The sequence below is a fragment of the Aristolochia californica genome, unplaced genomic scaffold, assembly GCF_029961685.1.
Source record: "Aristolochia californica isolate CCGP_79_NKW_82.1479 unplaced genomic scaffold, dmAriCali1.0.hap1 SCAF_8, whole genome shotgun sequence".
In the NCBI taxonomy this organism is placed as follows: domain Eukaryota; kingdom Viridiplantae; phylum Streptophyta; class Magnoliopsida; order Piperales; family Aristolochiaceae; genus Aristolochia; species Aristolochia californica.
The window spans coordinates 2,514,592-2,528,109 of NW_027182279.1; the positions used below are offsets into that span (position 1 = coordinate 2,514,592).

Here is a 13,518-nt window from a genome sequence, read left to right on the forward strand (position 1 = left end):
ACACCATACTGGCTGTAAAAACTACGAAAAGCCCACGCGCGTAAGGCCAATCGAATCATATGATCAGCAACGGTTAACCGATAAAATCGGGAACCGCTATTTTGAGATCATCTGGGGACCCACTTGACCGTCCGCGTACTTTCCTATCGGCATCTCCGTTGTGGCTACGCCAAAGCAATCCCAGCCGTGCACCAAAGTGGGTCCCTTAGGTTTGCAAGCGCAGCCGTCGGATTGTGAGTGGGGCCTAAGAATGGGGACGTAGTGGTCTCGTTAATTAAGACTTAATTGTGGGTTCTACTGTTCATTCTGATCGGGTCTACTGTTCTCATATTCGCTGAAACAGCAGGAAAGAAGATAATGAAAGCGGACGGGTGGCTGGTCCATGGAGAAATGAAAGGAAAGTACCTGCAGGTACAAGCAGGTGAAACCGTATCTGATACGAAAAGTTCTTCGAACCAGTTAAGGTAGACAACGGGCAGAGGAGAAACAAGACAGGCAAAGATGCTGATGAATGGAGGGTGATTTGCGAGATATTGGCAAGACACTTGAACTGGATAAAGTTCTTATTTTGCTTCAAACTATTCCTCATTAGTCCATGATTCCATCAGAGAGAATTCTGTTCTAATGTAAGCAATTTTGTCTTTATTGGGTAGTTTCTTCTACCTGAAATCTCAGTTCTGTATGCTTCCGTATTGCGGCAGCTGTTAAATCTTAAAACTACATGAACAACACAAGAAAATGAGGTTTTGGAATGAAATTTTGAATTCTTTGAGGTAGATTCAACATTGTTCTTTGGCCTGGTAATTAATCTGTTTATCTAAAGATATTTAAGCTATGCAACTCGAAGGGAAAGCAAACTAAGAACAAGGCAGTATACAGGGCAAACAACATGTAAGGACACAGAGACGAGGAGAGAAGCTGCAAGCCCAAACCAAACCCTAAACAGAGAGAAGGGAAGAAGAAGTGGAGGAGATAGAGGAGGGGAAACAGAGAACCGCCGTCAGCAAATCTGATAGCAAACCTCCGGCGGCGCGAGGTTCGTCCGGCAAACGGGACAAATGGCCTTCTGTGCGAGCCACGCATCGACACAAGAGACGTGGAAAGCGTGGTTACATGACGGCAAAAGGCGAGTCGTCTGTCCTTGCTCGATCGCATCCAAGCAGACTGCGCACTCGGCCTCCTCCAACTTCGTCCCCTTCGACACCGGTAGCTTCTCTAGCTCTGCAGCCGTCAGCCCCTTCGACAACCGCGCCTTCACTGGCAGCGGTAGCGCTCTGCTTACCGCGAACCATATCAGACACAAGTACACCACAAACACCACCCCGATGCCAGCAAACGGCAGCAGGATCGCCACGAATATCCGCAACAGCATTGCTCTAATCTCCAGATCCAGCTCTTCCTTCCCGTCAAACTCTCCAGCTGCCAAAGAGTACGAGATCACGATTCACGAGTCGCAACAAAGGCACTAGACTAATCGCCGACCGATTTCCTTTTCAGAAGAGCCCGATACCGCTCGGTATGGAGCGAAGCGACAACCGTAACGCCGGACATCGACTGGTTTCCTTCCCGGAGAAGGAAAAGATCATGGAAAACGCCGTCATCATTCCATCTTTGGGAGCTCACAGACAGTATAGTGTGTCACTTTCTCCTTTTTTGTAGCTCACTGACTCCACTCACCCCGACGAGACACGGGGAATTCCAATTCCAGGTGGTTTTCCCGTATACCCGCCGGATTTTTCTAAAGCGTAACAACGCGACTTCACTAATCTCACTCGCTGACGTGGCCGCGAAACGCAAGTGACACGTTTCAGATTTCACTTTTATCAGCTTGTTACAGCTGTAGTCAACCGACGCAAGTAAATAATTTCTACAGCTGGACTTGGTTGGCGGAGCTGGCGCTGAGTCAGCTGACGCGTGACGCGGCGAGGAAACAAGTTACTTGGGCGTCAGGCTTGGCAATCTTCAGGGAGATCTGTTACACGATGACGTGGCAAGTAAACTTGGTCAAATCCGCTGTGGAAAATGTGGAAGCCAAGTTTGTCCAGCTTCCGGTGCCTGATACGGCCAAACCTCCTTTGAATTGTTCAAACTTCAAAGGAAGGTTTCAGGAATCCTGAGAATTGGGAATATGCGGTAAGTTCGAATTGCAGCGAGGAAAGTTTCCGTTTCGAGAGAAATCTCTGGTTTGCGGAAAAGTGTTTCATGGTTTCACATGACGACGCCTCTGGTCTCTGTTACTGTTCTCTGGTTTGCCGAAAAGTGTTTCATACTTTCACGGGATGACGCCTCTGGTCTCTGTTACTTTTCTCTGGTTTGCGGAAAGTGTTTCATACTTCCACGGGATGACGCCTCTGGTCTCTGTTACTGTTGTTGTTGAGAGTGATTTAGTGCGGAGCGTTAATTTTTCTACCTAACCGACAGTGTGTAATGGCTGCCCAACAAACGCAATTACCTTGTTTTCCACTGGTTCGTGCTCTGTTTCGGGAAATTGTCGCCTGGTTCCTCCCTTCGTTGTCTTTGGCACTGTTCTGAGTTCACGCAACAGAAGAAATGACCTGTTACCATACCCATTTTTGTTTTTTTCCGATCTCAGATTCAGTATAGGTTAACCTCAAACTCATCCTCCTATAGCTGATTCTCTTCTTCTACGTCCTTGTATTCCTCATCCTCATCCTCTTCTTCTCCCTCGTCATCTTTATCATCTTCTTCTTCTTCTTCTTCATCTTCTTTTTATCCTCGTCAATATAATTATGCCCCCCTCCTCTTTCTTCCGTCACATGAACACACACAAGCAACAAAGAGGCCTTTGCCACCCAACTTGTGCTTGTGCAAAAATTGCACGGGTGGAGGGAGGGCGGAGGCCCCTCATCTACCGACTGAAAAAATGGGAGGATGGTACTGCTAGAACCCTCCTCCCCTTTGTTTTTCATTAATGGGGATGTAGAAGCCTTTGACCAAGGTCTTTGTCAATGACACTCCACCTCCTCCCCAACTGGTTGACCAAAGGGTTGGGGTACGTAGGGAAGAAGATAGTGTTTTGGTTTTACTTGGAAACACTTTTTTAGCTTTTCTTGGAAAGGGCACTATTGGGTAGGGGTGGCATTTAGCCGAGTCGAACTGGAACTGCCTATGTTAATCTCATAAATTTCTTAACCTATGACCTGGTACACGACACAATGACAAGATAGGGGCAACATTGGTTCAACATTTCTATAATCCATAGAAGCACATTGAAAAGGGTCCACTTGACTCCCTAGCCGGGTGGTCCATATTAGTGGTTTGGAAGCTTTCAAGAGAAGAAGACATAATAACCTGCTTATGAGGTGACCTTTGTGCCGTCCATGTTCGACCCAGTCACAGATGGATGTCCTTTTGATACTTCCATCGCCGGCAATACCCTAATCTTTTATGCTCTGACGCCATTCTCAGGGAGAGGAAGAAGAAGAAGCAAAGAAGTTGAAAAGAGTTTGTGCTCAGTAATGTTTCTTTTCTTCTTCCTGTCTTCGCCATGATTAGAGCCGGCACTTCTTTCCTGGGTTCCCCATCTTCAACCTTGGTCGTTCGCAGTGAGCCTCCACTGCCCAAGAAGCACCTGTTCCTAGGAGTTGTCCTGGTCATCGTAATCATCGTTTTCATCCTTCTTCTGCTATATTTTTGCGTGAAGAAGAGTTTTTGTGGAGTGTTTAAGCGACCATGGCAGGGAAGAAAAGGTGGGTGTTGCGATATGTCGATTTGGTCTTCGATAGGGGATTTGAAATTGACGTGAAACGTAAAATGAAACCAGGTTGTCTTCAGATTGATGTGATGAACTTGAGGCGATTCCAGTTGGTGGAGCTGGAGAAGGCCACGAGGAATTTCAGCAGGGAGTGCATGGTGGGTTCCGGGGCGTTTGGGAATGTTTTCAGAGGGACGTTCGAGGGTGGATGGGTGCTTGCGATCAAGAAGGCGCATGAGGATTCATATCAGAGTGTGCAGGAGTTCAGGAACGGTAAGATCTTCTTAGCTTAGCTTCTTGTGGTCTCAGAAACAATAATGGCGTTTTCTTGAAACAGAAGTAGAACTACTCTCCAGGATGAAGCATAAGAACCTTCTTGATTTGGTTGGCTTCTGCGATGAACTGGGTAAGTAATAAATCCTCCCACTGTTAAGTTTTCTGAGAAGAAAAAATGGCGGATTGAAGTCTACGGAGTTTTGAGAATCCGGTCCAAACAAATCCTGACAAGATTCATTCATTTTTAATTGTGAATGCTTCTGTCATTCCGATTTCTTAACTCAATGAAACTGACTATCGCTTGAATTTTCTTTTATGCAAACGGTACCCACCCAGTAAATTGATTTTCATGCAGGACAGACAGTACTTGTTTATGAGTATATTGCCAATGGTTCTCTACTGGATTACTTAATTGGTAAGAACATTTTTGAATCTTATTTGTTATCACTTGCAAGAAGGAAGACAATGCTGCTCTTCATCTTCTTAATCTTATCTCTTATATATATTGACCATGTAGGGAGGAGAGGGAGGAGCTTAACATGGAGGCAAAGAGTAAACATAGCCATAGGAGCTGCTAAAGGTGACGAGCTTCCTCTTATCATTGTTTTCTTTTACAGTGCATGAGGTTGAATAAATCAATAAGCCCCAGACGATGACTTCGTGCAGGGATAACTCATCTTCATGAAGGAATTAAGCCAGGAATAATTCACAGAGATATCAAACCCAGCAATATCTTAATAGGAGATGGATTTGAGGCAAAAGTATCGGATTTCGGATTGGTGAAGTCAGGACCAATAGGCGATAAATCGCATGTTAGTAGCCAAATCAAAGGCACACCAGGTTACTTGGATCCAGCTTACTGTTCTAGCTTTCACCTCACCCCATTCAGTGATGTCTACAGCTTCGGAGTGATTCTGTTACAGCTTGTAACTGGTAGACCTGCTGTTGGACCTGGTAGAAATGCTTCCCAGCATCATATTGTCGACTGGGTAAGTGAAGTAGAAACTAAAGGAACAGATTAAAAGAGAATTAGTAGTATTTAGTTTCAGAAAAATCTCAACTCAGAAGCGAAAACTGTAGTGGCTTAACTGATCTTCATGCAGGCAAGGTCTAGTATAGAGGAAGGTAACATTGGAGACGTACTGGATGCCAATCTGCTCTTGCAACCCTGCAACATGGAGATGATGCTGAAGATGGGAGAGTTAGGGTTAAGATGTACAGAGAAGATTCCTCGACGCCGTCCCACCATGGCTCAAATCTGTGAAGAACTCGAAGAGGCACTCCGTTCAACTGAGAGTTTCATTGACAGCAAACATCCAACGAGTTCTTTTCGATCTGAAGACGAAGACTCTCAAAGCTTCGTAAGCATAGACGGGGCAAAACTGCAGAGATTTCGAGTTGAAATGGAGAGCATGTCCTTCCAGAGCCCAAGCATGAAGGCCTTCGAGATTAGCAGCGTTAGCTTGGACATGGAGAAGAAGGTGCAGAAAATCACGGGAGGTATCATCGAGGAAGATGATACCAGAAAAACCCACGCTTATTTCTAATTTGTGCAAATCTATCGTAGGCTTGAGTAATTCGAGTGAAATTTGTATCATATTTAGTAGATGGTGAACAAGAACAAGAGGGAATTCGTAGTTTTGCAGATCTTTGCTCCCAAGAGACTCCTGCAACCAGGTCCTTCACATGCTCCTCAAATAATTTCTTTGACCTACAAAACCCTAGTCCTTCCTCATGGTAAAACTTCTTTCTAATATAATAATTAGAATTTATAATTAAATGTAGATTAAATCATCAATTGTTAATTATATAAAAAAATAAGCATTTCATGTAGTTTAAATACTTATATACACATCATGTCCGTATGTGTGTGTGTATATATATATATATATATATCCTCAAGTCGGCCCAGGCTATCTGAATTAAAAAAAATTAATAACAATCAATAAGTAGTCTAGATAAATAATTTAAAATTAAGTAAATGATTATTTTTATTAGGTTTGATTTGGTTTTATTATTATTATTGTTATTATTAATTGTTTTTACTATTTAAACTCCAAATTTTATTTGCACATATATGAACCATTTAGAAAAAATTAAAAATTATTTATAAATCCTATTCTACAATGACAACAAAACAAGGGTTTTTATTCCTCCGAATCTAATATATATGGGTGAATAACGTCAACCGATAAATTGTATACAAATAAGCTAAAATCTTATATGTATCGATCAATAGTAAGCGATTGATATGCCTTACCTATACTCTTTAAGAATATCATCTAAATAATAATTTATTATTTAATAAATTATTTAATATTATTCGTACACTTAGTATGGATCATCATACTCTTAATAATTATCATTTCAATTTTAATATTGTAATTTTCTATGCTGATTTTTCCTTATTTTTTAATAGTTTTTCTTTTATATTATAGACAAATTGCATTTAAAAATTTAGTAAAGAATAATATGATAAGAGGACGTGACTTTAGTTCTTTTACTGGGCCGTTAATGGGCCTGTTTTAATATGGGACCCACCTGATTTTCTCTCTTTCCTTCACTTTCTCTTCTTCCTAATAAGTGGCATATATTTGCACGTCTCTGCTTTGCTGACGAAGCCGCGAGAATCGCAGAAATGAAGGAAATGTCGGCCACTCTTTCTCTCGGGCCCGACCGAGCGCTTCTGTACAGAAAACCATGCTGCTTTGCGGACGCCAGGTCCGGGCCCACCTCGCCCCGCCGCGCTGCCGTCATGGCAGTTCCGGCGCCTACTGCCCACCGCTTCTGGGGGTTTCTTCTGCCGCCTCGGCGCAGGGCGGGTTACTTTTCATCCTTGACGACTTTCGCTGGGTCTAGAGCTGATGACTCGGCCCCGTTCGAGATGTCCGTGGAGAACGCGCTCAAAGTTCTGGGTGTCGCTGAGGGCGCTTCTTTCGATGAAATTCTTCGCGCAAAAAACTCGATTCTTGCTTCTTGTAAAGATGACCACGATACTATTGCGCAGGTAAATGCTCGTGGGCTCTTTTTTTCCTGTTTGAATTTTTTGCGTCTGCGGAGTCTGTGCGAGATATTGGTGTGAGTGTTTCCAAATTTAATATTGTATCAGAGAGCGGGCCTACACGTGAGGGTGAGTGTTAAATATGCCCATATGGATTAGTGGATATAAATATCTTGAATTTATTAGTTAGGAAAAAAAACGTTGCCTACGTGGGTAGTCATTTTAGGATAGGGTTTTCTACCGAAATTTAACATGGTATCAGAGCAAGGTTCTCTTATGTGGGCATCCACCCAGATTATCCACCTGTCTATATGTGAGGGGGAGTGTTAAGGATTAACATACAAATATCTTGTATTTATTAGTTAAAAAAAATACAAGAAAAAAAAAAAAACCTTTTCAAAAAAAATATTAGTTGGCAGAAAGGTTTCTGATTCACTAGTCATTTTGGGATAGAGCCTTCGACCCAAATTCAACATGGTATTAGAGCAAGGTTCTCATATGTGGGCATCTACCCAAATTATCCACCTGCCAACACGAGAGAGGGAGTGTTAAGAATAGTCCCATATACATTAGTGAGTACAAAGATCTTGCATTTATTAGTTGGCCGAAGAGGTTTCCTAAGTGGCTAGTCATTTTGAGAGAGGGCTTTCTGAAAGGACTATGGGCACAAACTATCTCCACATTGGTATGATATTGTCCACTTTGGGCTTAAGCCCTCATGGATTTGCTCTTGGGTTTTACCTCAAAAGGCCTCATACCAATAGAGATAGTATCCATACTTATATATTTATGATCTTCCCCACTTTTAGTCAATGTGGGACTTTGGTCGTATACCCAACAATCCTTCCCTCGAACAAAGGACCACCGACCCTCCCCTCAAACAATCACCCATTCGTCCACTCTCTACCAACCCGGATTTTCCACTCCAATGCGTTGGAAGCATACGCCTTACACGGCGTACCACTTATCTCGAGTGCATGCTCTATCTAGATCAACTCCTCTTCACCGTGTTGGGACCTGGACATGTCCATGAAGAATCTGGAGCACATCACCTATCCAATAGAGCACATCCACGAATTCCTTCGCGATCTAATTTGAGGCCTACCACTTTCGTTCGACATTCAGAGGATTCATCCACTATGGCTAACTCCGGGGCATAAATCTGATACCATTTGAAAGGACTATGAACACAACCTATCTCCACATTGGTATGATATTGTCCACTTTGGGCCTAAGCCCTCATGGATTTGCTCTTGGGCTTTACCTCAAAAGGCCTCATACCAATAGAGATAATGTCCACACTTGTATATCCATGATCTTCCCCACTTCTAGTCAATGTGGGACTTTGGTCGTATACCCAACACTTTCGACCCAAATTTAACATGGTATCAGAGTAAGGTTCTTATATGTGGGCATCCACCCAAATTATCCATGTGCCTACACGTGAGGGGGAGTGTTAAGGATAGTTCTACATCCATTAGTGAGTACAAAGATTTTGCATTTTTTAGTTGGCAGAAGACGTTTCCTAAGTGGCTAGTCATTTTGGGATAGGGCCTTCGACCCAAATTTAATATGGTATCAGAGCAAGGTTCTCATATGTGGGCATCCACCCAAATTATCCACGTGCGTACATGTGAGGGCCTCTACCCAAATTATCCATGTGCCTACATGTGAGGGGGAGTGTTAAGGATAGTCCCACATACATTAGTGAGTACAAAGATCTTGCATTTATTAGTTGGCAGAAGAGGTTTCCTAAGTGGCTAGTCATTTTGGGATAGGATCTTTGACCCAAATTTAACCCAAATTTAACATCTTCTGTAGAGCTGGGGTTTTTTTGAAAGGTCATTCAAATCTGTTTGTTCTTGAATTTGTGCTAGAAATGTTGAATTTTGTGATTCAAGTGATGCACAGACCGTAAGTTGGGGAGTTCTGTTGATCATTCTGACAGTGTAATTGACTACGGATATACTACAAGTTGGTTTTGGCTGAAGCCTAAAGTGCATGAATTTTTAAACATGTAATGGATTGTTACTCTGCATTCAGAAAAACAAAGTTTTGATTGGAATGTATAGATTTTTGGCCTCATTGCGTGCACATTGTTACGGTTTTTTCTTCTTATTCAAGCAGTATAATGGTATTCTTTTTTTAGTATCTGGTGAAGCTCGGTTGGCAATTATGCTACTGCTGTTTCTTTATTTTTTAGGCTTTTATTCGACATTGTACGCCGCATTCAAAACAGATAACTCAGTACAAAACCCACATTAAGAAATAGTTTTAGCATCTTACTACGAAGCGGCAAGGTAGTTTCAGGCATGTCATCCAGAGGCACAGAGACGTCTAGAGTGTGAAGCCACTGAAGTGGATTAATTTGGGTTCAAGTCCCAAATGAAGTTGAGTTATAGCGATGAATTTTACGATTTTGAGCTTATGTACTAATTTATCATTATTCATATTGAACTCATTGGTTATAAATCGATAATTTCAAGTGGAACTGTTACTTTGGTTTGATTTCTTGATTTTATTTCTAGAAAATGATACGCACTAGTGTAAAATTTGGAGTTGTTTCTTATTTTACTGGAACTGCTGAACTTTATAGCACGTTGATGCAAATGTGAATTTCTTGAATGCATTTATCCTCCTAACTGATATGATTTTATTTTTAGCTTAACTTTTGTATTCCCACTACATTACATTCAATGATGAAAAAGATTGTGTTCAATTTTAATAGGATCTTTTCCTTATTCATATTTATGAAAATGATGAATGGTGAAAGAGCTCGGGTTAAATCAAAATAATTCAGGCAATAGTTGATGAAGTTCATGTTGACTTTTTATGGATGTATGCGCATGATGGGTTTATTGGAGACATGCTGGAAATTGAGAATCATTGTTTGAACAATTCACATTAGCATTTGTTAGTTTTCTTTTTACCCCCTTAAAAATTTAAGCCGTCTCTTAGGCATGATTTTATAACTGCAACAAAATTTTTTTTACCAGAAAATAGAAAGGGAAATAATCTCACACTAGGAATAGCATGGAAATAATTCTCAACCTTTTCTACTTACAGTTGAATTTTCCTGAAAGTCAATAAAATGTTAATCTTATTTGCTTCTATAGTTATGGCAATGCTAAGACAAACAAGGATATATGCACTTTGGACTTCCAACAAGCAAAGGATGATTAGTCCAATAGTCCTTGTGGCATTTCAACAAAGTCAGTTACAAAAGCACATATATATATATATAAAGATTTATCATGGACGTATAAAGAACATGCATAAACTTGGTTTTGGTGTCTTTAATACCTTATATTCATATAAGTTTCCTGTTTTTGAGCTTATTTAATGAAGCTGGTGTTTTAGCTTGGACATAAAAAATCCTCTCTTCCTGATTTTATTTATCTATGTACTCAATATACGAACTATTCATAAAAAAATTGTGCTGCTGATTCACTGAATTGCTTTATTCTTTGTTATTTCTTTTAGATTGTGGCCGGTTGTCTACATTGTAATTATTCCATAGAATAACAGAACGTAAAATTCCAAATTTGATTCATATAGGTCTGACTCCCTGAAATGAGAAACCTGTTGGAAACAACATTTTTCTTATTCTGTTAGAGTGATAGCATGTACAAACATAAAAAAACTATGTTTTGAGATGTTTCACAAACAAAACTTTCTGTATTGTCACCTGTTTGCTCATTCCTTGTATTTATTAAATTTTGAAATTTGAGACTTGTATGCACGTAACTATTTTGGATCCTCAAATTATATGGCTTCCCTGTGTTCCAGGTGGAGGCTGCATATGATATGTTACTTATGCAAAGGTTAACACAGAGAAGGTCAGGCAAAGTAGCAAGTAGCAGCGTCCGTTATGCAGATGTGAAGGCCAGAAGTGGCTCAAGTTCATTGCCACAGTGGCTACAGACAACAGTGAAGAATGTGCCTGTTTCAATTGAAACGCCATCTACTGGAAGCTTGGGAATACAAGCAGGGGTTTATGGGGCTATGATGGCTCTCACCTATGTCAATGGGGCATCATCAGGTCCATATTCTGGGGCTGATGTTCCTGGACTAATTTTAGCCACTAGCTTTGGAGCGTCATTGTACTTCTTGAGTAAGAAGAACATAAGCTTAGGTAATATTCTCTTGATTTTTCTTGCATATCTGTAAGCATTGTTGTCTGTTACTTCTTTAAGGGACACCTCTGGTTGCTGGCCTATTATTTCCATTCTTATTCTCCTTTTCTGTGCTTTTCTGTTTTTTCTAATTGTACTGTTGTGTGTTCCTTTTTCCTTGTTTCTCTTTTATTTTTGTTAGGGGAAGGGTAGTTTGTTGAGCTGCAGGCAAGACTGGCATGGTGAAGGTTGAGAACTAACACAGTCCAAAATTTAACAGACTCTTAAGAGGACTAGGGTTAAAAGCAAAAAGAAGCCAAAGCTACTTCCAAAAATGAATAAATTTTCTGCTTTTTATGGTAAAGCTTAAGTAATACCTCTGACTAGATATGTAGAAAATTTAATGAAAAAAGAAAAAAAGAAGTCAAAAGCGAAGTCTTAAATGAATGAAGCTGGGACTGATGAAAGATGAAGACTGAAAATGGCATTCCAATGAATGAAATAGCTATAGATGCTGCAACTGCAATTTTTCCTGGCATAAGTATGACCAATTAGTGGTAGTAGCTCTTTGCAGATGCCTCTACTTTCTCATCAGCCACAAATTTGATTCATTAGTTCAATGAACCTTCTGTACACTGAAATTCCATTGTTTAGTATTTGATAGCTGGTGAGGATTGATTGGAAGTGCCATTGCACTTGTACTGTCCTGCAGAGCCTGTAAAATTGCAATATAGAGAGGATTAAAGGAGAAGAAAAGGGGAAAGCAAGGACACAAAAGAAAGGAAGAAGCAGCACTAGAGGCTATTGAATGAGGGCTCAGAAATCGAGCAATCTCTTTTAACTATCTCACTTAAGTGAAGATTACATGGAAAGGACCTTCTGCCCTTCCTTATAAGCATACTTATAACTTCATAAATACAAGTCTAAATTCAATGGAAATTGACAGATGAAGTCCTAAAATGAAGTCTAGCTTTCTGTAACTTAATGAGATCCATATGAGACTGTGAAGTCACAAAAATACCTCTGTACCAGTATCTTGACAGAGCCTTTTTTAGAAGGCAGGATTTCTGTTTATTTTACCTGATTATAATCTGAAATTGATCACTAAGCTGTATGTACTATCTTGAGAAATAACCCCCAAAAAAACTGCATGCTGGGAGCTTTTTCTTCTGTTTTTTTTCCTGCTAGGGACTAGTAGAAGATTGGTCCTAAGCATTACAAGTATCCAGACTTTATAGTTACCTATGGCCATGATGCTTTACATCATTTTAGTTTTGGAACAGCTGATGCCTTCTATCTCAATCAAGGATGAAAATCATTACAGGTTTACATACTCAAAGACACCGTTTGGTTTTTTTATCATGACTATGGACTGTGTAACTGCCCCATTCGCACTTTACATGATGTGTCCCTGCATTGAGTTAATAGGCTTAATAGTTATTACTATTTCCTTCTTGGAGAAAGAGTGAGAGACAGAAGAGCTAAAGTTGAGTAAGCGCTCACAACGGCTTGGCCATATTTTTTACAGGGAAAGGAATTGTGATAACTGCAGGGGGTCTTGTGGTTGGTGCTATTGTGGGTTCTGCAGTGGAGAACTGGTTGCAGGTAGACGTAGTTCCATTCTTAGGCATACACTCACCTGCTGTTGTAGTAAGCGAATTCGTTCTCATCTCGGAGTTCTTGGTCTCTCTCTATTTAAGATAGGTTCAGAGTAGAACTCTCTCTGAAGTTATAATTATCAGTCAACATTTGGTGTGGTTCTTCCTCATGGGACATGCAGTAATGTACAAAAAGCACATTATGTTCTGTGAAGATGGCATTGAATTGTTAATGTAAGGTTGTAATTCCAATCAAATGATCCACTTGCCTACTGAGAGAGAAAACTGTAAGCTGATTCTGAAACTGTAGGTGACTGAAACACTTCGAACAAGGACAGCAGAAACATGGATCCAGAGGGTGAATTCAAGTTCACCTTTTTTCGACCTTTCTTTTTTCTTTTTAAACCTGTAAATCTTCCTCAACTCAAACGTTTTTGGTCTCAACCTCCGTAATGATTCAAGTGTGTATTGTTTTTTTTATAAATACTTATCTCCTCATCAATGAAAATCATGGCTAATATCATTTTCCATCCCAAAATTCTACAACAGGGACAACCTGTGTAACAAAAGATTCATATCATGTAACATCAGGTTTGCTTCGAATTGCAGAGAGGTTGGATCTAATACGGGAACACTATTACTTCCCTGCAGTTAACTTTAATCTGTAAAACATGAATTAATAACCACAAAGCAAACCACGAAGATTTTTAATGGCCACAGTTGCTCAATTAAAGAGGGTTGCATTCCTTGGCTTTGTCCATTAAAAGAAACCTGTTAGTGTCAATCTTTGCAAGCTTGGATTACCAAGAATGG

General features: G+C 40.5%; 3 protein-coding genes across 3 annotated transcripts; 2 read left to right on the forward strand and 1 right to left on the reverse strand.

Annotated features, from left to right (window-relative positions):
* Positions 1–294: 294 nt before the first annotated feature.
* Positions 295–1,372, reverse strand: LOC137939424 (E3 ubiquitin-protein ligase ATL23-like). The gene is made up of 2 exons (XM_068784692.1): positions 1,022–1,372; positions 295–405 (listed from the first exon to the last, which is right to left on the reverse strand). Exons 1-2 carry the CDS (start codon positions 1,370–1,372, stop codon positions 295–297), a joined length of 462 nt encoding a protein of 153 aa, XP_068640793.1.
* A 2,321-nt stretch (positions 1,373–3,693) lies between these two features.
* LOC137939425 (probable serine/threonine-protein kinase PBL11) lies at positions 3,694–5,538 on the forward strand. Its single transcript, XM_068784693.1, has 6 exons — positions 3,694–4,003; positions 4,050–4,121; positions 4,347–4,406; positions 4,509–4,571; positions 4,658–4,980; positions 5,095–5,538. The coding sequence occupies exons 1-6, from the start codon at positions 3,694–3,696 to the stop codon at positions 5,536–5,538; spliced, it is 1,272 nt and encodes a 423-aa protein (XP_068640794.1).
* A 1,072-nt stretch (positions 5,539–6,610) lies between these two features.
* Positions 6,611–13,189, forward strand: LOC137939292 (protein CHAPERONE-LIKE PROTEIN OF POR1, chloroplastic-like). The gene is made up of 3 exons (XM_068784561.1): positions 6,611–6,998; positions 10,782–11,127; positions 12,636–13,189. The coding sequence occupies exons 1-3, from the start codon at positions 6,630–6,632 to the stop codon at positions 12,809–12,811; spliced, it is 891 nt and encodes a 296-aa protein (XP_068640662.1). The 5' UTR covers positions 6,611–6,629; the 3' UTR covers positions 12,812–13,189.
* The last annotated feature ends 329 nt before the right edge of the window (positions 13,190–13,518 follow it).

What these genes read in the sequence shown, in the direction of transcription:
- LOC137939424 (XM_068784692.1), bottom strand. Translation starts at nt 1,372, where the DNA reads ATGCTGTTGCGGATATTCGTGGCGATCCTGCTGCCGTTTGCTGGCATC. An exon ending in CGAACCTCGCGCCGCCGGAG is followed by an intron (nt 406 to 1,021) that starts GTTTGCTATCAG and finishes TTGTACCTGCAG; the next exon opens with GTACTTTCCTTTCATTTCTC.
- LOC137939425 (XM_068784693.1), top strand. Translation starts at nt 3,694, where the DNA reads ATGGCAGGGAAGAAAAGGTGGGTGTTGCGATATGTCGATTTGGTCTTC. An exon ending in TGGCTTCTGCGATGAACTGG is followed by an intron (nt 4,122 to 4,346) that starts GTAAGTAATAAA and finishes ATTTTCATGCAG; the next exon opens with GACAGACAGTACTTGTTTAT. An exon ending in AGCATCATATTGTCGACTGG is followed by an intron (nt 4,981 to 5,094) that starts GTAAGTGAAGTA and finishes ATCTTCATGCAG; the next exon opens with GCAAGGTCTAGTATAGAGGA.
- LOC137939292 (XM_068784561.1), top strand. Translation starts at nt 6,630, where the DNA reads ATGAAGGAAATGTCGGCCACTCTTTCTCTCGGGCCCGACCGAGCGCTT. An exon ending in ACCACGATACTATTGCGCAG is followed by an intron (nt 6,999 to 10,781) that starts GTAAATGCTCGT and finishes CCTGTGTTCCAG; the next exon opens with GTGGAGGCTGCATATGATAT. An exon ending in TAAGAAGAACATAAGCTTAG is followed by an intron (nt 11,128 to 12,635) that starts GTAATATTCTCT and finishes TATTTTTTACAG; the next exon opens with GGAAAGGAATTGTGATAACT.